Source organism: Pelodiscus sinensis, chromosome 3 (assembly GCF_049634645.1).
Source record: "Pelodiscus sinensis isolate JC-2024 chromosome 3, ASM4963464v1, whole genome shotgun sequence".
Classification (NCBI taxonomy): Eukaryota; Metazoa; Chordata; order Testudines; family Trionychidae; genus Pelodiscus; species Pelodiscus sinensis.
The window spans coordinates 147971364-147994264 of NC_134713.1; the positions used below are offsets into that span (position 1 = coordinate 147971364).

A 22901-nucleotide genomic window follows, 5' to 3' on the forward strand; every position below is an offset into this window, starting at 1 on the left:
TGTCAGGTCTGATTGGCCCCTGCAGCAAGGAATCAGCAGAGGGGGTGGCTGTGACTTGAGTCTGGCTGAAGATGCTGCAGCCTTCCCCAGCCTGGCCAGAATCAGTCACATGGGGCACCATGAGGGGTGTGTTCACGCCCTTTGCACCCTCCCTGTGTACGGGCCTGTATCCCTTCCTATGTCTCCATGTAGGAGCTAATGATACTTCCAAGAATGACCTTGAGTGTGTCACTGCAGATTATGTAGCGCTAGAAAGAAGAATCAAGAAGTTTGAGGCTCAAGTTGTGTTCTCAGCCATCCTTCCTGTTGAAGGAAAAGGCCCAGGTAGGGATCATGAAAGTAAATGCGTAGTTGTGCAGGTGGTGTCAGAGAGAGGGCTTTGGATTCTTGGATCATGGGATGTTGTTCTGGGCACAAAGATTGCTAGGAAGAGATGGGATCCACCCAATGAAGAGAGAGAAGATCATCTTTGCGGGCAGGCTTGCAAACCTAATGACGAGGGCTTTAAACTAGGTTCGTTGGGGGACAATGACCTAAGCCCTGAGGTAAGTGGGGAAGTGGGATACCGGGAAGAAATACAAGGAGGAAAGTGCAACAGAAGAGGACCCATGATTTGTATGGAGAAGGTAGGGCAATCAGCTAGTTATGTTAAGTGTCTGTACATGAACAACTAGAAAACAAGCAGGAATAATGAGAAGTCCTGGCACAGTCAAAGAACTATGATTTGATTGGAATAACGGAGACTTGGTAGGATGACTCACATTATTGAAGCACTGTCATGGAAGGGTATAAACTGTTCAGGAAGGACAGGCAGGGAAGGAAAGGAGGAGGAGTTGCATTGTATGTAAGAGAGCACTATGATTGCTCAGAGCTCCTGTGTGTGTGTGTGTGTGTATCTCGTAGCACAGACTGTGCTACAAGATCTCCTTTTTGCTACGACTGCACCCTGAATGCTGGATCAGAGCAGGAAATGCAAGCCAGCATGGACAAATTCGCAGCAGCATGCGACAACTTCGACCTTCTCATCAACACAAAGAAAACCGAAGTGATGCACCAGCCAGCTCCGAAAGCTCAACATCAGATGCCCACCATCACAGTGAAGGGACAAAAGCTGCAAGCAGTGGACCAATTTACATATCTTGGCAGCACCCTCTCCCGCGCAGTGACAATTGACATTGAGGTCAACTGCAGAGTCGCCAAGGCAAACTGCATTCGGCAGACTGCTGACCAAAGTGTGGGACCGCCGTGGAATAAGCCTTGCTACAAAGCTTAAAGTCTATCGATCAGTAGTGTTAACTACCCTGATGTATGCCAGTGAGACTTGGACTGTATACAGGAGGCACGCTAGGCAACTGAACCACTTACACACGATTTGCCTCCACAGACTTCTGAGGATCCGGTGGCAGGATAAGGTGCCAGATACAGAAGTCCTTTCTAGAGCAGGCCTGCCGTCAGTTTACACCCTGCTGATGAAAGCTCAGACACGCTGGGCAGGCCATGTTGCAAGGATGCCAGATCATCGCATCCCTAAACAGCTCTTCTATGGTGAGCTGTTTCAAGGGAAGCGATCACACGGGGGAAAAAAGAAGCGATACAAAGATACGCTTAAAGCCTCTCTCAAGTCCCTGGATATTGACACCACCTCCTGGGAGACCCTGGCACAAGACCGATCAACATGGCACACGCTGATCTACCAAGGCTGTCAAACATCTGAAGCCAGAAGGACAACCATAGCACAAGAGAAGCGAGCACTCCGTAAAGCAAAAGCTGCAACAGTGGTGCCCGCACATGTCTGCCCGACATGTGGCAGAACATTCCGTGCCCATATCAGCCTTATCAGCCATTTGCAGACACACCGTGGACAGTCCACAACCCGTTAGATGTCAAGGTCCTCTTTGAATACGATGGACGAACAACAACAACATATATATATATATAGAGAGAGAGAGAGAGAGAGAGAGAGAGAGAGAGAGAGAGAGAGAGAGAAAGAGAGAGAGATAGTGTCTTGGGATGTCATGGTTGGTGTCTGCTATAGGTCACCTGATCAGGTGGATGATGTAGATGAGGCTTTCTTCAGACAACTAAGAGAAGCTTCCAGATCACAGGCCCTGGTTCTCATAGGGGACAGACAAGTGCTGAAGGAACCAGACTACTGCACTAAGCAATGCAGTATGGAAGGAGGTGGGCAGCCCTTGGTGGAGAAAGAATACGCTAAGAACTATTTAGAAAAGTTAAACATACACAAATCCATGGATCCAGATTTAATGCATCCGAGGGTACTGAGGGAGTTGGCAAATGTCATTGCAGAACCTTTGGCCATTATCTTTGAAAACTTGTGGAGATCTGGAGAGATCCTGGATGATTGGAAAAAGGCAAATGTAGTGCTCATCTTTAAAAAAGGAAAGAAGGACGATCCAGGGAACTACCGACCAGTCAACCTTACCTCAGTCTGGAAATATCATGGAGGGGATCCTCAAGGAATCCATTGTGAAGCACTTGGAAGAGGGGAAAGTGATCAGCAGGGCGTGCTGAACCGCAGCGAGCCCCACTCGCCAGCCGCGCTGTCAGAAATCTGCGCACGCACAGATCGTTCTGCGTATGTGCAGATCACCCGAACCCGGCTCTTCCGGGTTGCAATCCACTCGCCACAGGTGAATAGATTGCATTATTTGTCGAGCCCTGGTGATCAGGAATAGTCAGCATGGATTCACCAAGGGCAAGTCATGCTGACCAATCTGATTAGCTTCTATGATGAGGTAACTGGCTCTGTGGACATGGGGAAGTCTGTGGATGTGATACACCTTGACTTTAGCAAAGCTTTTGATACGGTCTCCCACAATATTCTTGCCAGCAAGTTAAGGAAGTATGGATTGGACAAATGGACTGTGAGGTGGATAGAAAGCTGGTTAGATTGTTGGGCTCAACTGGTAGCGATCAGCGGCTTGATGTCTGGTTGGCAGTCAGTTTCAAGCAGGATGTCCTAAGAGTAGATTCTAGGGTTGGTTTTGTTCAAGATCTTTATTAATGACCTTGATGAAGGGATGGATTCCATCCTCAGCAAGTTTGCGGGTGACACTAAGCTAGGGGGAGAGGTAGATATATTGGAGGGTAGAAATAGGGTCCAGAGTGACCTTGACAAATTGGAGGATTGGGCCAAAAGAAATCTCATGTTCAACAAGGGTAAGTGCAGAAACCTGCACTTAGGAAGGAAGAATCCCAAGCACTGCTATAGGCTGGGAACCGAATGGCTAAGTGGCAGTTATGCAGAAAAGAAGCTGGGGATTACAGTGGATGAGAAGCTAGATATGAGTCAACAGTGTGCCCTTGTAGCCAAGAAGGCTAATGGCATATTAGGCTGCATTAGAAGGGGTATTTCCAGCAGATCCAGAGAAGTGATTATTCCACTTTATTTGGCACTAGTGAGGCCACATCTGCAGTATTGTGCCCTGTTCTGAGCCCCCCACTACAGAAAGGACGTGGATGCATTGGAGACGGTCCAGTGCAGGGCAACCAAAATTATTAGGTGGCTGGAGCACTGGACTTCTGAGGAGAGGCTGAGGGATTTGGGCTTATTTAGTCTGCAGAAGACAAGACGGGGGGGAGGGGGGGGCGGAGTTGATAGCAGCCTTCAGTTTCCTGAAGAGGGATTCCAAAGAGGATGGAGAGAGGCTGTTCTTACTGGTGACAGGTTACAGAACGAGGAGCAATGGTCTCAAGTTACGGTGGGGTGATCTAGTTTGGATATTAGGAAAAATTATTTTCCTAGAAGGGTGGTGAAGCACTGGAATGGGTTACCTAGGGAGGAATCTCCATCCCTAGAGATTTTTAAGTCTTGGCTTGACAAAGCCCTGGCTGGGTTGATTTAGTTGGGGTTGATCCTGCCTTGGTCAGGGGGCTGGACTTGAGGACCTCCTGAGGTCTCTTCTAGCCCTAGGATTCTATGAATTGGATTTATTGTTTAAAAGGCATCAGAAGTAAAAACCTTTGCAAACTGTATGTGCTGCTTTTCTTTTTAAAGAGTTACATAGTGACTTTAGTGTCTGATACATTGATAGGGTTAAATGTCTATGAATATAAAGGAACAATGTCCTGGGTCATCCTTCTAACCTTTGTAGAAGGATTTGGGGATGGAAAACCCCTTGGGTTCCTTTGTCCCACTCTTGACTTTTCTTGATATATTTCTGGAGGGGAATCAGGAAGAGATGAGAATGGGGACTGGCTTGGGACTTGTGGATGCCCAGGGTCCCTATGCCACATCTGGTTCCCTGATCATGGAGCTTTTATGCCTGAAAGGTGTCTCTGTTAGAGGATTTCTTCTGGCCTCAATAGTGTATACATTTAAGCTTGCATTCTGCTATCTCTTAAATGTCTGTGAACTGCTGCTCTCATATGAGAGTTTCATAACAGTCCTCTCCCATGCAAAAAGTTTCCAGATCTATATTTATGGGAGGGTTTTGAGGAGTGTTATTAAATGAAGCTTAATTAACTGGTACAGGAAAATTGTAAATATTTCCATTATATATAAATAAACGAACTGATCAGTATTATTCTTGCCAAATTTTTAGCATTTTAAAATATAATTTCATCAAAACTTAAATTTTAATTCAGACTTGTAGAATTAAAGTCCTGTTTTCACTTCTACGCGCTCTCTCACTCGCTCGCTCTCTTTCTTTCTAACTGGAGCTGGGGGAAGTATGTGAAGGGACAGGGCAAGAGAGATGAATGGCCCCTTCCCTCGCCTGTTGCTAAAGTGAGGAGGAAAGAAAGGGGAGAAATGGTAGAAGTGGGAAGCTCAGAACATTTGAAACTATATTTTTAATAAATTGTTTAAAACATGTTTTTTTGTGGGTTTTTTTTGAATTTTTGGTGTGTGTGGAAGGGATACATTGTGGACAAAGCATCAAACTTTTGTAACCCTCCCAAAATTTGACCAACTCCCAAAATTTTACATAATACCAAAAAATAAAAAATAAAAAAAAATAAAATAAAAATTCCCCAAATCATTTAAGTACAGGCAAATATTCGTGATAATGATGAACATCTCAAAATCAGGATCTGAAATTATGATATAAGCCATGATTGGTTCTCAGTGTTTTCTGTACCAGGACTTGGTCCATGTTTCCCTTGCTATGTAGGTAGGACCCTAACATTTAAATATATAGGAATGGAAAGTGGTAACACCCTGACAGCTATTTACAACTTCTAGGTTGAGAGGAGCTGTGTGAATAGACCCAGATTGTCATCCTCAAAATCAAATTCCAGACTTTTTGTATTTTTTATTATGTTTTGTCCAATATACTTAGCTTCATCATAGCTGCTTCAAAACGATTTTAACTTGGAAAGGTACCTCTACATTATGTTGTTCAAATTCACATTTTTAAAATATGAAGGAGTTTCTGCCTTTGGTAAGCTATTTTGAAATATTTGGAAATATATGAAACCTTTTTCTAGGGTAAAATAGAAAATCTTTTTAAAAGGAATCTCTTGATATAGAAAGTGTTTAAAGAGGGACATTATTGTGGGATTATACCAGTGGTCCCCAACCTTTTTGTGGCCAATAGCACATTCATGTTTTCAGAAGAGTGTGGCGGGCACCAACAATTTTTCAAGGCTTATTTTGTATTTGTACATTAAAGAATACGAAAAACATCATATTTAATATATGAATCCTAAGATAAAAAAGGTAATTTTACATGTAAAAGGTATTAATTAAATTATTCAGCAATTACTCTTTCACCTTACCATGTGAATTTGCTATTTTCATATGAAATGTGAATTGGGTAAATTTGATAGAAACTTAATTTAGTTGGATAATTATGTTAATTATGTTGTAATTTTTAAACAAAATTCTGCATTAATAAAAAGGGGAGGATGTCCAAATGTTGTTGAGCAAAAAACGCACCCTCCCCCACCAAAAAAATCATGGCACCTTTAAATCTCACACTCCCCATCCCCACCATGTCTTCTCCCCTTTCTCCATCGACTCCCCTGGTGCCTGCTGCCCCCCAATCTCTCACCCTCCTCTGCTGTCCTGACTCCTGCCCTTCTCACTGCCCTCAGCCTTCCTGAGACTTGCCCCCCTCCACCAGCCCTTCTCTCCCCCCTGTGCCCACTCCTCCAGTAGCCCCACTACTGTGAGCTACCTCTCCTCATCTCCTCTCCTAACACCTCCCTCTACACACCTGCCCTGCTTCTCTCCTCTGGTGCTGGTCTCTCCCCTGCAGGTGTCTGCCCTTCTGCTTCACCCCCAGAATCCCCTGGCACCTGCACGTTCCCTTACCCCTGCACCCTCCTGGTGCCTCCCCCTTCCCTTACTGCCTCTGCCTCCTTTTTCCCTGATGCCCTTCCCCTCACCACCCTCTGCCCTCGTTCCCCTCATTCCCCTGTGTCCTTGCACATGACTTGCTCCATCCCCACCTTCCTCATGCCCATCCCTTCTTTCAAGCCTTCTCCCAGCACCTCCCCACTCTAGCCCCAAAGGCCTTAACCTCTCCTCTCCCAGCATCACCCTGTCCCCCCTCCCACTGACACCTCCTCTCCTGCCCTTTTTCTCATTATCTCCACTTGCCTCCCTCCTCTGGCATTTGTATCTCCTCCACCCTGTCCCTTGGTGCCTTCCCCTTTCTTCTCCTGACCTGCCCCCCCTCCCATCAGCACAAGCCCCTTCCTCTCCCACCCTTTCCCCCTATTCTTCCCCTCCCCTCCCTTCCCTTATGCCTTCCAGTTTGCAGGGCTGGAGTCTGCTGTGATCAGGCCCCAGAAGTCCCTGCAGCCTGGGCTCCATACCAGGTGCTGGAGCTGGGCTGCTCAGCGTTCTCAGCCCCGGCCTATCACAGCACTACCGCCCTGCCAGGTGCGCTCACCGCCGTCCCTCCTCTAGCCAGGCTCTGCTCCCCCGCGCCCCACTCGGTACATCTTCTTCCTCCTCCTTCCCCGAGCCACAGCTGGCCATTTTAAAAAACGGCGCCGCAACGCCACACCAATGTGGCACCACCCCCTTCGGTGCACCGCAAGTGATTTCACCCCCGGTGTAGCCCTGACTCCACCTGGGTTGACAGCGCATGCTCGCGCCTCTCTCAGCCATGCCCGTTTTCCCTTTCCCCGGCCTGGTACTTTCCCCGGCCGGGTCAGCTTGCCTGCCTCCTTGTCGGAGTTCCTCGGCCCGGTGGGTTCTTCTGGCGGGGCTGTAAGTACCAGCAGCGCCCCTACCGGCTCTGGTGCAGGACTGCAGAGCCCAGTGGCTCTGTCACGCCGGGCCAGTCTGCCCCTGCATTAGGGTGTGCCTAATGCAGACTTGGCGGGCGCACATAAATGCCCCGTGGGTGCCATGGCACCCACTGGCACCGCGTTGGGGACCACAAGATTATACTTTTGATCTTCTCAATTTTGAAAATGTTCAGTTAGAAGTATTAATGTTTCTCCCAACCAAGATTTTTGCTGGATCACATGTACTTTCAGGAATTCCAGTAAACTCTGTTTTTATGAATGGGAATTTCTTGAATTTGTATTTTTCCCTCTGAAAGTTTTCCAGGACCTCTCTTTCCCTGCTCGAGGTCAATTTCTTAGGTCCAGGCAAGCACAATAGAACTAATACCTGCTAATTTCATTTTGTGAAACCTGTTTTTTTACCTATGGTCTGTAATTATTTATGAAAACATTAATACAATTTATAATATTTTGAAGAATAATAGTCCTTTTTTGTTATTTCCAAAGCTTATCTGCAGCCATGCAGTGGTTACATTTAGTGCTGTAACTTTATTGGACTCTTCAGAAATGAGCAACCTGGGGTCAGGGTGGGACAGAGACAAATACTCTCTTATTCCTTCCTCTTTAGCTATAGATTCTGATATCTGTTACTGAAGTGTATTGATTCAGTCCTCCCTGATTCCCTGCAAAAAACCCCAATATATCATAATATAGCAAGGGACCAGAGAAGAAATCTTTATTTGGTGGGCCCAGGGGAGAAATGATCCCAATTTAATAGACCAATAATATATTAAAAAAGGAAGACAAATGTCTATATCCTGTATCATTCTGATAAGGAACTGAGGGGCTCTAACACCCACAACACTGAAAAGGGGGAAAGACCTGGATAACAATTCCACCTGTATTCCATCCCTCCAGCTCCCTCCCCTGATGTCACTCAGAAGATTGGAGCTGTGATCCAGAAACATTTCAGGAAATTCAGAATGTTTAAGGAGAACCTTATTTGTCTTGAAACATGACAGCCAATGAGCCATTGTAATCCTGGAACAATTTGGGAGAGACCATTTTGTAGGATTTTATTTTTTTTTTCTTTTTAATAATCTAAGATGCACTATCAACATGAATGTATAAATAAATCTGTTTGAACTATGAGTTAAGTCGACAGGATCCCTCTAGCTATTCTCTATTGAAATAGCAGTTCTAACCTCCTCTAATTGGCATAAGGAAGTAATTTGCCTTGGTGACTTGTGTATTTTATATCTCATAATGAATTTTTTTTTAGTTCTGGGTTAAATGGTGATTTTCCTTTTTCTTCCTTTGTAGGAGGCAAGCTGTGGTCTTACATCAGTAAATTCTTGAATAGGAGCCCTGAAGAAAGCTTTGAAATTCATGAACTCTCAAGTTCTACTAAAATTCACCTGCAGCTGCCAACCCCTAGCCCTAAAGAAATCGGCAGTAGTGTTGACTCCAGAGAAAGCAATGGGGAGAACATGTTGAGAGTTATACCCTTAAAGAGCAGCCTTACACCAAGTTCTCAAGATGATAGTAGTAACCAGGAAGATGGCCAGGAAGGTTCCCCCAAATGGACAGATTCTGGGTCAACCTCTGAAGAAGAATGCACTACTAGTTATTTAACGTTATGCAATGAATATGGGCAAGAAAAAATTGACACTGGCTCTCTAAATGAGGAACCTATGCTGAAACCCGAGGGAGAAAATCTTAAAACCAAAGACTTAGGGTGCTTACAGGCACATACTTTAGCTGGCAGTGATAGCTTCAGCTCTCCGATCACCTCACATGAACTAAAGTTTTTCACTGAAGATGCTGACCCAGAAGTAGTTAGTCCTACTAGGATATCTGACTCATTAAGTAAATCCAAACATAGTCCTATGGAATTATTCAGAATAGACAGTAAAGATAGCACCAGTGAACTTCTGGGGCTTGATTTTGGAGATAAATTGCAGAGCTTAAAATCAGAATCTTTAAAGCCATTTTTTTCTGCACCAGATCATGAGAGGAGCCTTGAAATTATAGAAAGCAAGGCAGGCGTTCAAGCCCATGACACAATAAGCCGGGGTTCCAATGACTCTGTGCCAGTAATTTCTTTTAAGGATGCTGCTTTTGATGATGTAAGTAGTGTTGATGAAGGAAGACCTGATCTTCTGATAAATTTACCTGGTGTATCTGAGGAAGAAGCAACAGTGGTTAGGCCAAAAAAGTTTACAAAGACTGATGTAGACATATTGGAAAGCAAATTGTTAGAAACTCCTGATGTCTTACAATTAAATAATAGTACAGAGCAATGCAAAGCACTTGATCAAAAGTTAAATCATGTGGCACCAGAATTGGGCCATCCTATTGGCAAGGAATCAAAAGGACAATATGATGTCACTCGGGAAATTGTCAGGACAATATTTACATCGGATAGTGGCCCAGCTCGTTCAGAAGATGTGGCTCAGTTTCAAGGACTTGGAGCATTTTCTTCCTCATCATTAAATGCAACAAGCACAGAAGAAAATTTCTTATTTATTTCTAACCCAGTCTCAGGTGCTAAAGATGGAGGCATTGTAAGAAATCAAACTGTGTTGCTCTTTTCTGATCAAACTGAAGACTTTGTTAAAGAGAAAACAGACTGTACTCTGTTACCAAAAGCTGAAAGCAGAGAGGCTGTGGTGGAGGGCAAAAGTGAAATAGCACTAGAAGGAGAGAAGGAAATACATCAAATGTTTCAGGACCTTGATGAAAGACTAGCACTAACCTCTAGATTTCACATCCCAGAGGGTTGCATTCAAAGATGGGCAGCTGAAATGGTTGTAGCCCTTGATGCTTTACATAGAGAAGGAATTGTGTGCCGCGATTTGAACCCAAACAACATCTTATTGAATGATAGAGGTCAGGAACTTTTGCAAATGCATTTCTTTTTATTCGCTGTTGCTTCCAATTAACTGGGTAGGCGTTTTATCTTGTAATTAGTATCTTCATTTCCTGTCTAGAGCTTCATTATCAGTGCAGCAAATTCACCCCCAGTAATAGCTTCTAGTACTTAATGATGCCATTATTCTTAATGATACTGTTTTTAGCTACAAAAGGAGTAATTACAGTTCACTTCTGTAGAAAATGGAAGGGAAAAATGTTTTGATTTCTCCTGTCGTTTTGTTTTTAGGACACATTCAGCTAACGTATTTTAGCAGGTGGAGTGAGGTTGAAGATTCCTGTGACAACGATGCCTTGGAGAGACTGTACTGTGCCCCAGGTTAGCGCAATCACCTAAAATGTTTAACTTGGAAAACAGATTAGCAGTTTTCATTTTCTCATGGAGCCTATATAGCATACTTCTCTTTAGGACTCAAGTTCATGCAATATCTGAAAGCATTTTCTGACTATCTTGGAATCTGACAGAGTTGGTAACTAGACCACTGTTCAACTGACCCTATAGTTTGATATGTTGTTTAGCTCCTCTACAAAAGATTATTACATTGAACTTCTTGTTTTTTAGGAAACATTTTGTATTCCTGAGGATAATTTACACTTTTGAGCATGTACCCGATCCTCAAAAAGGGCAATTAAAGAAAGAAGAACTGTTCAGATTGAAGATGCCACAAAAAGATTTTAAAATACAAACTTAATAAATATGCAATAATAATAGGAATCTTACAACATCTTTAAATATGAAAGTATAATAAACAAATGTGTGAGGCATCTGTGATGAGCAAAATTGGGCTTTGAAACAGTTCAGAGATTATCATTTCTTTGAACCATTGTCATTAAACTCAGTGGGATAAAATGTGTGTCTTAATTTTCTGGTAAATAGTGTGCTTGAAACTGAACACCCCAAATTTTATTTCCTGATATTACAGTAGTCAAGTGGTAATACCTGCTAAACAATTTCACTTGTGACATTTTAAAAATGAGGTTATAGATTAGCTTAAAATACAAGTAACTTTGAAAATCCAAATTAATTAGTGGCTAAGATTTTTCACTTGTGGGTTCTGCCCAGGGACAAACTGTTCTAGGAAGTTTGAGAAAACCTGTCCAACTGTTTGAGCTCTCTGTGAAAGGGGAAAACTTCCTCATTTTAAAACTTAGAATGCCCTATCCACTTCTGCTGAATTGCAGGTTGAACTTTGACTAGAGCTTGTACATAGCCCAGTGATCACTCTTAACAAAGACTGGTTGAATAATGTTCTGAACCATTTACAAGATGGTGTCGAAGCTTGTTAACTTAGCATCGAGTAGCACTTCACTTGTGAGTCAGTGCCCTTAAAATCAAATGGAGTAAGAGACTGCTCAATATGAATAAAGATGGCCCAGTGGAAACTGTTAAAACTTGAATTTGGACCCCCATTCTGTGACAATGCATTTTGTCTCTGCCCAGCCCAGACTTGCACAGAGGCTGCCACTGGGCCATTTCACAGGTTCTGAATCACAGCCAAATACTCTTTTATATTTTCAAACAACACAAAACTCCCCCCCCAACCTTAACCACAGGAACAGGGAAACCTCCAGATCTGCGGTGCTAATTGGGGTTGCTTCTGGGGAGCATTTGCATTTGGTCAAATCCCAGTTCCATAGGCCATGGAGTGGGAGAGGAGGGAGAGGCATGGCCTGACAACTTGAATGTACCGGTCCCATGCTAAATCAGTTTGGCTACTGCCAGAGCAGACTGGAACATGGCTCTAGCTTCATCGTTCCAATGCCACTGAAATGTGACCTGTCCGGAAGAAGGGTTGACAGAGTGATGGCTGGGCCAAATTTCAATGAGTGGCATTGTGCCCTGAGTCACATCACTACTCCAGTTGGGCCTAGCTGCTCCTCCGGATGGAGGGGTAATCAGGCCAAATGGTGTGAGCAGGCATGTAAAGAGTCTGTTCCTGTGTGGCAGAGTGCAGGGAAGTCATCTGAGAACTCAGGTTTTGGAGGCATTGGCACTCTATAGGTAGGAAAGGGGAGACTCTGGGTATGTCTATGCTACAATTCAACACCCGCAGCTGTCCCCTGTCTGCTGACTCTGGCTCATGGGGCTTGGATGTGGGACTGTAAAATTGCAGTGTAGTTGTTTGGGTTCAGGCTGGAACTCAAGTTCTGGGACCTCAAGAGGCAGGATGATCCCAGAGCTGCAGCTTGAGCCCCAATGTTTACACTGCAGTTTTACAGCCTTGCAGTCTGGCAGGCTCAAGTGAGCTGACATGGGCCAGCTGCAAGTGTTTAACAGCAGCGTAGACATAGCCTCTCTGTCTGAGGTTCACGCAGGGGCACAAGTGGGGTTCCTGCTAGTGAGAGATGAGAAATATCTGAATTGGCACCATGGCTGCAGATACCTTCACTTTAGAGTTCTAGCAATTTCAGCTGCTTTGTAATGGTGAAAAGTCCTGTCTTTCAGTTGGCAAGGTGCAAGCAGTGTATTGTTGTCTTCCAGGAAGGTTTCTTCAGCAGATTGTAATGGTGGAAAAGATGGAAATACCTCATTTCCCCATCCCCTTGCCTGAATGAACTGTGAACATCAAAGCCTATCTGGAGCCATTGTAATGGCGACATAAGCGCTAAACAATCAACCTCAGTCTGCAGTGTTGACAGAGCAGTTGGAATAACTTTTTTAAAAATAACAAAATGCAAGAGTTAAGGCTTCCTGCACCATCAGTAACTACTTTAGGACATGTTTGTAGTATTGAACTGTAAGACATTGAATTGTTTTTTTGGCTACGCTTCCAGTCCTGCAATGTGGATCAATCTAGGTGAATCTTTGCATTTGACATCACTGGAACACTGCATGGGTGCAAATGCATGTGTCTACACATACCTGTCCAGTTAAAGGATGGGGTCCCCATGTGTGAATATTATATTTGCAAGCTGACTGAGTTAATGTTGCTGTAGGATTCTTAACTTCCACTCTTCCTGATTCTTTTTGCAAAATGTAACATTGCTTTAATGCATAGTTTTGGAAATCAATGTTGCATATAATGTAACTGTTTTCAGTAACTTAAGAGTATGTTGCTTTGAGTGGAGGAAGATTTTATTCTGAGTAGCAGCCTCATAGCTGTGCCTAGCAATAACTGATATAGGCACTCCAAACCACTTGCTCATCATTAGACAGCTAATTTCAGTCTGCTTCCAGATAGGTGGTGCTTCAGCAGTCGTCATTCTGTTGAGGATAGGGAAGTAAAATCCTGTTTAATTGGCTAACCGGTTAAATATATTGTTTAACCAGTAAACAGATTGAAGGAGAATGAGTGGGGCTGTAACGCTCCCCTCCCCTCGCTGGAGACAAAGGCTGCTCTGGCCAGAACGCTGGAGCAGTCCCTGCCTGCAGATGGGCAGGGTGCCCCACAGGCAGGAGCTGCACTGGCATCCTGGATGGAGCAGCCCCTGTCTGCAGCAGGCCCCCTGCAGGATTAGAGCAGCCCCCTACCTGCAACAGGCAGGAAACTGCTGCAGCTCCACCCGTTAACTGGATACACCTTCACATCTCTAATTGAGGACCCAAGTCTCTGCTCTGTCGTCCTCCTTAGGATAGCCTATTTTAAAATACTGTCTATATTCCACTACATTGTGAGAAGCAATTAAGTACAGTTTCAGTTACACATTTCAATCAAAGGAGAGTTCTCGTATCAAAACGAGTCTTGTTATTATAGATACTATATACATTAGTTATTTGTGAGATGCAATTCTTTATTTCTATTAATTTTGGACACGGTTTCATCCGCAGAAAATTAATCTGAAGTTTAACATGGAGAAGGATATCAGCAACTTAAAATCAGACTGCTATGTAAAAGGTCTAAAAAATTTTCAACTGTGGGTACAAGTAACACTGGAGATTGCTAAAACTGAAGGAGAGAGAATCTCTATTTCAGTATGTTTACTTTTCGATTATTTCCACATTTAGTCAGCCAATTTCCCTGATTGTATGCTTCTTTTACAACAGTCATAGAAGTGTAGGACTGGAAGGGATCTCAAGAGGTAATCTAATCCATTTCCTTCGCTCATGGAAGAATTAAATTTTATCCAGAACATCCCTAACAGGTATTTTTCTAACTTGTTCTTAAAAATCTCCAATGATGGAGATTCTACAACATCCCTAGACAATTTATTTCAGTCCTTCACTACTCTGGCAAAATTATTTTCTGGTGTCCAACCTAAGCCAGCCTTGCTGCATTTAAACCCATTACTTCTTGTCCTATCTTCAGAGGTTAAAGAGAATAATTTTTCTCTCTCCTCTTTGTAACAACCTTTTATGTATTTGAAAACCGTTATCATTTCCCCCCTCAGTTTTCTCTTTGCTAGACTAAGCAAAACCAATGTCTTCAATATGCCCTCGTAGCTCATGTTTTCTAGACCTTTAATAATTTTTGTTGCTCTTCTCTGGACTTTCTCCAGTTTTTCCACATCTTCCCTGAAATGTGGTGCCTAGAATTTGATATGGTACTTCAGTTGAGGCCTAGTCAGTGCAGAGTAGAGCAGAACAATTACTTCTTGTGTCTTGTTTACAGCACTGTTGCCAATATATCCCAGAATGATATTTGCTTTGTTGCCAAAAAAAAAAAAAGTTACACTGTTGACTTATATTTATCTTAGGGATGTAATTGTGTAGCCGATTAACCAATAAGCAAAAGCTTATAGGTTAATGCTATAGACTACATGCATTTCCCTTCCCTCCCCTACCAGCAAATTTTTTAGCAGGCTGGCTCAGTTCTGGCTTGCAATGGGTCCAGGACCTTCTTCTGCTGCGGCTCTGCATTTAAAGTATATTAGGAGCCAGATGGGCAGGCAGCCTGGCTTGGTTTTGGCTCATGCTGGGTCCAGGAGCTGGTTCCGGTCCCCCTCCCCCTAGACAGAGGCAGCAGCACAGGACAACAGGCAGCCGGACTGTGAGGGGAGGTGGTTTTTAAACTTGCTCTCCTCATGGACCAGCTCCCACCTGGCACCCCATGCTGCTGTTTCTGATAGAGAGGCGGCAGCCCAAAGTTGCAGGGTGCACCTCAGAAGTGGGGCCCAAGTGCACTGGCTGCTGGCTCTGCTCCTGAGAACTATAGAATAGTCGACTAACCAATAAGAATTCATGAGGTTACTCGACTAGTCAATTAATCAATATTTAACATCCCTAATTTCTCTTCTGATCCACTAGGATCCTGAGACTTCTCTTTTGTAGGCAGTCCTTTCTCATTCTGTATAGGAAGGAACATCTGTCCTTATTGATTTTCATTTTGTTTACATTAAACCATTTCTCCAATTTGTCCAGACCACTGCACATTTGAATCGCATTTACCAAATCATTTACAACCCCTCTCAGCTTGGTATCAGTTGCAAACTTTAGAAGTATACTCTCTATGCTGTTATCTCAATCATTGATGAAGATATTAATCAGAACCAGCCCCCAAACTGATCCCTATGGGAACCTGTTGGATATGCCCTTCCAGGTTGGCTGTGAACTATTGATAACTGTTCTCTGGGAATGGTTTTCCAACCAGTTTTACTCCCATCTTAGAGTCGCTCCCTCTCAGTTGTATTTCTGTAGTTTTATTTTTTAATGTGTGGGTGTTTCGAGACCGTATGAAAAGCTTACTACATTTAAGATATACCACATCCACCACTTGCCGCCTATTCACAAGGCTTGTTACCCTATCAGAAAAAGATTTCAAGTTTGATGGGATTTGTTCTTGACAGATTGATGCTGACTGTTATGTATCACCTTATTATCTTCTAGGTGTTTGCAAATTGATTAATTATTTGCTCCATTATCTCTTGAGTACTGAAGTTAAGCTGACTGGTCTATAATTTCCCATGTTATTCATATTCCTCTTGTTATAGATTGGCACTATATTTGCCCTTTTCTAGTTCCCTGGAATCTTTCCTGTCTTCTGTGACTTTTGTAAGATAATTGTTAATGGCTCAAACATCTCCTTTGTCAGCTTCTTGAGTATTCGAGGATGTATTTCAGCATACCCTGGTGACATCAAGACCCCTTACTTCTCTTAAGTAATTTTTAACTTCTTTCCTTTATTCAGCTTCTCATCCCCATTTTCACTGGAATACACAACGTTAAATGTCTAATTGCTGTTTAGTGAAAGCTGAAAAAATCATTTTGCATTTCTGTCACTTCTCCATTTTCTGTTATTGCTCCCGCTCTCCCCCATTGAGTAATGGGCCTAGCTTGTCTTTGGTCATCGTCTTCAATATGAGAGGGAGAGGAGAGTAATATGGGTTAAGAAGAAATAGAAAAATGGGTTGTCTAGTTATGCAATGAGAAACTGGGACAGGTTGGGAGAGAGGAGATGGCTAAAACGTTTTTTTAATTGGCCTGATTTTCAAAACATGGCATCTTTTTCTGCTTCACTTTTTATTTAGTGTCCAGTGTACCCATTACACTGGTATCTGAGAGAAGAATTAGATTGTAACAAGTTCTTTGTTTACCAGTGTATCCGCATGCCAGATTTAACCACTGGAATGGCTTAAGAAAATGACAATTTACTATTAAAAGACTCTCTTCAATGCTGAAGTCCACATCGAGCAGAAGTCACTTCATGTGGAGGTCAATGCAGGATCAAGGCCTAAGAAATCATTCTAAAAAACTGGGTATTGAACTGAGGAATATAGGACACTGTTTACTTTTTAAATAAAATAGTTGTCAGTATTACAGAAATAGTTATGTACTTTTAGAGCAGGGTCAGGCAAAATTTTTGGCCTGAGGGCCATATCGGGGAATGAAAATTGTATGGAGGGCCATGAATGCTCTCAAAATTGGAGATGGGATGCAGAAGGACATGAGAGCTCTGGCCATGGGGACAGGCTCTGGGATGGGTGTGGGGATGAGGGCTTTGTGGATACAGAAGTGGGCTCCAGGCTGGGGCATGGGTTGGAGTATGGACAGTGGGGGGAAGGGAAAGGCCTCTAGCGGGGCAGGGGGGTGCAGATTCTGTGGGGGAGGGGAAACTGGGGTTGAGGGATTTGGGATGAGAGAGGTGCTTTGGGCTAGGGAGGGAAGGGGATCAGGATTGGGGAAGGGTGTTGGGGTGATGGGTGCAGGTGCTGGGTGGCACTTAGCTCCTGGAAGAAGCATCACATCCCCCATGGTTCCTATGCAGAGGCTCACCAGGCAACACTATGCACTGCCATATCCGCAGACACTGCTCCCACAGCTGCCATTGGCCATATTCACAGCCAATTGGAGCTGCCTGGGTAGCACTTGGGGCAGGGGCAGTGTGCAGAGCCCTTTGGCTGCCCTATGTGTAGGAGCCAGAGGGGAGACATACTGTTGCTTCCAGGAGCTATGCAGAGCAAGGTAAGCCCCCTACATTGCTCCCCAGCAAAAGCTCCAGCACAGATTAAAATGGTTTATGGGCTGGATGCAGCTTGTGGGCTGTAGTTTGCCCATCACCATTTTAGACTATGGAAAACGAGATTGTCGGCTCTCACTAAATGAGAGTTAATATGAAAGGGCTCCTTATGAAGAGTAAAGTGGCAAGAAAATGGGAAAAAAACAAAAGTGTAAACAGTCCCCTAGGATAGACATCTGATAACAAATTGCTGTTGTACGGAAAGTTGACTATGATTTTGTATAAAATTAAAAGCTTCTTTTAAAAGAGAAAAATCTTTTTCAAAAATGTACATTTCTCATAGTTGACCAGCAGGTGGCATCATACCATTAATTGATTTATGCTGTTGAGTGGCTGGCACCCTCTTTACCTTACTTTAGATAAAATCTGCAGACAGGAGAAGAGCTTTGTTATAATTATTTGCATAACAAGAACTGTACTTTCAAGATTTGTGAGTTGAGAGTGCTCTAGTGTGCTGTATGGTTGAAATCAGAAAGCCCCGTAGCTCTTTAGGTAGATTGACTTTAAGAAAGTTCAGGCTGAAATAAATAATGCAATAACAAACCTATCTGGAGATACTTAAAAGTAGTGCCTTTATTATACTTTGATTAAGAGCCAAGCCAAATCTTTGCTGTCCACCCATGATAAGTCAGATTTTGTTTCTCTGAACTGTAAGGGAAATGAAAATGACTTATAAATCATTCTTTATAAATTCAGCACCATTAAGAGTAAAAAATGTGGATTTTTTTTGGCCAAGATTAATGTACTATAAGTAACAAATGTGTTTAAGAAATGATAAACCCACAGATGAGAATTTTCACTGCATTAACTCTGAAGTGCATATTGTTTCCTTTTTTTACATCATTTAGAAAATAAAAATATAGTTAAAAAATGTGCTGAGCTGCTGCTGATTGAATAAAAAGTAAAGTTGCCACCAGATCATGATGAGAATGATTCACTTCTGTTTAAACAGCCTTTTGCTGTCGTGCCCCCTGAGAACTCTTATCACATATTTGTCCCCCTTCTCCCTCCCAAAAAAATCCCACCCCATCCCACACACAACCTACTACCTCTCTACCCCATGGTTTATAATATCAGCAATAGAACTTTTTTTTATCTCTTGGTTAATGTGCTTTGGTATTTTGAGGGGGGAAAATTCCTGTAACAGATTCAATTTACAAGGACAGAAACTTGAGCAAATGCCAAGCTAGCAGGGGACCATTATTCTGGTCTATAAATAAGTTTATAAAAGAAACACACACACACACACCTACCTTTGAATCAACATGTACGTGTACACACACACACAGACACAGACACACACACATACCTCTCTCTCTCTACCTGTGAATCAACATGTTTTGGTCCAAGTTAAGGAAAGCAGAAAGCAAAATAGATAAATTTTGAAATGCAAATGATCACTTTCTGTTGTTTAAGTACAGTTTTTGCCAACTTTTTTTAATCTTAGATTTGAAGAGTAATTACCATATAAATAATGCAATAATTGCTTTACACTCTTGGTAGGGCATAGATAATCGCAAGTTTATAAAATTACAACTGGAGCTTTTAAAAGACCCAAGCCATTGTTTGTTAAATCTGTGAAAAAAACGAAAACATAAATGGCTGCAGCCGCAGCCATATCAAGAGCATCTGGTGGCATACCTGATCAAGCTTAGGTCTTGTTGGTAAAGCACAAATGAGTCCTTTTAGTGTCGTTTGTATCTCTAAATTCTAAAGCAAAGTGCACCAGAAAAAAACTACTGCACTAACACATGTGATTGTGCATCTTGGGCTCCCTGTACTTCAAGGTGTATTGATTTATTTATAAATCAAGATGATTTAAAATCATGATTTAAAGCACCAAGTGGAACGTCTTAATTTAAACTTTTCCATCTGAACTTCACTTACTTTCTAAAGAAAGATGCATTCTTACTGGTTGACATTATCATTAAAACATATTGATATACAACTAAAAAGGGCCTTATTGTAGATTTTTGATATACCCTTTTGCTGCCTGGAGTCAGACGCCAGTGATGCCTGCAATGAGTTTGCCAGTCTCTTGCATCAGTGTATCAGTCACTGGGCTCCTCCACAAGATCAAGCCATTGATATAATACATGACCTATTGTGCCGTATTTATAAAGTTTAGCCTCAAAAGTTTAGATTTTTTCCCTTGTTTGATTCTTCCTTTATAAATTGTAATTAAAAGTTTTTGATAGTCTCCTGGATTCAACATTTTTATTTAAATATTTTCACAGATTGATCTAATGATTTTAGGTTTTATTTGAAACAGATTTATTTTAAAAAAGAAACCCTGATTATAATCTAAAGAACAGATTAAAAAATCTGATAAGACTATGATCTTATCAGAGGGTTAGATTTTATAGCTGCAATACCGTAGACTGAAATATGATAGGCTTTTCTGAAAAGATAAGAAAATCTATTATCATTTTTAGCAGCAGGATCACAATGTATAAAGTTATGATTGACAAAGTTACCTTAGAAATCATTCCACAATACAAATATTTTTCACTGATATTTTACAGCCATGAAATCTAGCTATCTAGGAATGGTGATGTGAGAACAGATGAGTTTTGAAGTCCCATGTCTCCTACTCCCTTTTCCCCCCAATAGTTAATCTTGAACAACTTGGACATGTAAAAAGACAGACATATACTTGAGATTTTCAGGCCACCAAGGAGATCTAACTACATAATTATCATCAATTTCTCTTGTAGGATGCGTGAAGGAAATAGTCCTCCTACTAGTCACGTGTCCTAATATTTTGATGGCTCACAACCCAGTTGATGTGATAAGGAGCCCATATGCATGATATACACTTGAACCTACGTAATCCGGGCATCCCTAATCTATGAACACCAGTGGTTTGCACCTTGGCAGAGGGAAGAGGAAGTGGCTTTTTGTGATGCCGCTCCCTCTTTCCCCTCCCCCCCCCCAGCTTTTTCCCCATCACTCCCAAAGTGGCAGGGGAGCAGGGCCTAGGAATGGTAAGGCATGCAGAGCCCCTGGGAGTCAGGTGTCAGGAAAGTGCCTCATTCCCATTCTCTCATGCACCCTCCTTCCCTGTTCCCCCAAACCCAGCATGCTCCTGCACCCATCCTCCCTCCCTCCCAGACCTGTATGTATTGCTGTCTGTTACATGTGACATAAAAATTCAGTACTTTTCAAAACTTTTTTATTTTCACCTTCAAAACAAAAATTATACATTGAACACCCCTGGTCTGGAAAATTCCATAATCTGGAATAGCCTGTTTCCCAAAGTTGATGGATTAAAGTGGTTCAAATGTATCTTTGTATATGGATGGTATGCAGGTATATCAGTATATTTGGTTTGCTCTAAACTAGGGCTGTTAAGTGATTAAAAATAATTGTGCTATTAATAATAGAATATTGTATAATTATTTTTGGATGTTTTCTACATTTTCAAATATATTGATTTCAGTTACAACACTAGTTTATTAACAGATATTTTCACTGTAAAAAAACAAAAGAAATGTTTTTTTTCCAATTCTCTACTACAGTGCAATCTCTTTATCACGGAATATTGAGCTTACAAATGTAGATTTGCATACAAGAATTAACTGCATCAGAAATGAAACTGTAAAACTTTATTTCCTTCAAGTCCATGCATTCCTATTTCTTTTTTAGCTAATCGCTCAGGCAAGCCAGTTTGCTTATATTTGGAAGAGATAACCTGCCTGCTTCTTGTTCACAGTGTCACTTGACAGTGAGAACAGGCATTCACATGGTGCTGTTGTAGCTGGCATCACAAGATAGTTACATGCCAGATGTGCTAAAGATTCATATGTCCCTTCTTGCTTCAACTACCATTACAGTGGACATACATCCATGCTGATGTCTGGTTCTGCTCAATAATAATCCATAACAGTGTGGACCAACTCATGTTCATTTCCATCATCTGAATCAGATGCCAGCTACAGACTGATTTTCTTTTTGGTGGTTTGGGTTCTGTAGTTTCCATATTGGAGTGTTGCTCTTTTCAGACTTCTGAAAGCATGCTCCATACCTCATCCCTCTCAGATTTTGGAAGGCACTTCAGATTCTTAGATCTCACATTGGTGCCTTCTTTGCACTTTGTCAGATCTAAAGCAAAAGTGTTCTTGAAATGAACAACATGCTGAGTCGTCATCTGAGATTTCTATAACATGAAATATGACAGAATATGGGTAAAACAGGGCCAGAGGCATATAATTCTCCCCCAGGAACTTCACTTACTAATTTAATTAATGCATTAATATTTTTAATAAGTGTAATCAGCATGGACCAGGGGTGGATGAGAGTGCCGCGTGGCCCTGGGCGGTGCTGCGGGGCCCCGGGCAGCGAAATTTTGCAGGGCCCCTCCTTTGACATGTCGCATATGCCGTGGCACCACAGCGCATGTGCGGGACCTCGGGAAGCGCGGGGCCCGGGGTAGACGCCCCGCTTGCCCTGCCCTAAATCCGCCGCTGCATGGAACCATGTGCTCTGGAATGGTATCATGAAAGGACATATAAATGTTTAGCATATCTGAAACATAAATACCTTGCAATCCTGGCTACCAAAGTCCCATGTGAAGACCTATTCTCACTTTTAGGTGACATAAATCAGCAGAGAGCAGCATTAGCTCCCATAAATATTAAGAAAATGTGTTTGTCTTAGTAATATGCTGAACAAGAAGTAGGTCTGAGTGGACTTGCAGGCTCTAAAGTTTTAGATTGTTTTGTTTCTAAAGTCAGCTATATAGGTAACAAAAAAACCTATATTTGTAAGTTACACTTTCACTTTCAAGAGATTGCACTACAGTACTTGTATGAGGTGAATTGAAAAATATTATTTCTTTCATTTATCATTTGTACTGTGCAAATATTTGTAATAAAAAATAACAAAGTGAACAACATATACATTGTGTTATGAGTTGTAATTGAAATTAGGGCTGTAAATTAACGCGGGTTAATGCCTGCGATTAGGCAGAGCACAATTAATGCGTTAATTTTTTTAACGCATTAATCGCAGGCATTTCTGCGGCACTGCCCCTTTGAAGCGCCACCAGGATGTTTCAAAAAGACAGTGCAGTAGGAGCCTGGGATCAGCTGGAGTCCCTAGCTGACCCCGGACTCTGGGCAGCACTGCCCCTGTGAAACGCTGCTGTTTTTCAAAGGGGCAGTGTCTGGGGTCAGCTGTGTGGCACTGCCCCTTTGAAGCGCAGCCCTGAGGACACCAGCCGCTGGCAGGCTCCCATGGTGCTGCCTCTTTGAAATGCTGGGGCGGCGCTTCAAAGGGGCAGCGCTGCATGGAGCTAGGGTCAGCTGAGGACTCCAGCTAATCCCAGGCTCCCACAGTGCTGCTGCTGCCCCTTTGAAACGCCAT

General features: G+C 42.6%; 1 protein-coding gene across 5 annotated transcripts in view; it reads left to right on the forward strand.

Annotated features, from left to right (window-relative positions):
• Positions 1 to 22901, forward strand: part of RPS6KC1 (ribosomal protein S6 kinase C1) — a 190369-nt gene that overhangs the window by 125296 nt on the left and 42172 nt on the right. For 4 of the 5 annotated variants that reach the window (XR_012902918.1, XM_075925178.1, XM_075925180.1 and 1 more), the window contains 2 exons: positions 8530 to 10098; positions 10370 to 10459. Coding sequence is in view for 4 of the 5 variants with exons in the window: in XM_075925178.1 (XP_075781293.1) it covers positions 8530 to 10098; positions 10370 to 10459 (1659 nt within the window). In the remaining variant the exon portion in view is untranslated. Of the gene's footprint in view, positions 1 to 8529; positions 10099 to 10369; positions 10460 to 10702; positions 17071 to 22901 lie in introns of those variants that run through there. The other variant, XM_075925179.1, reaches the window with a different exon arrangement.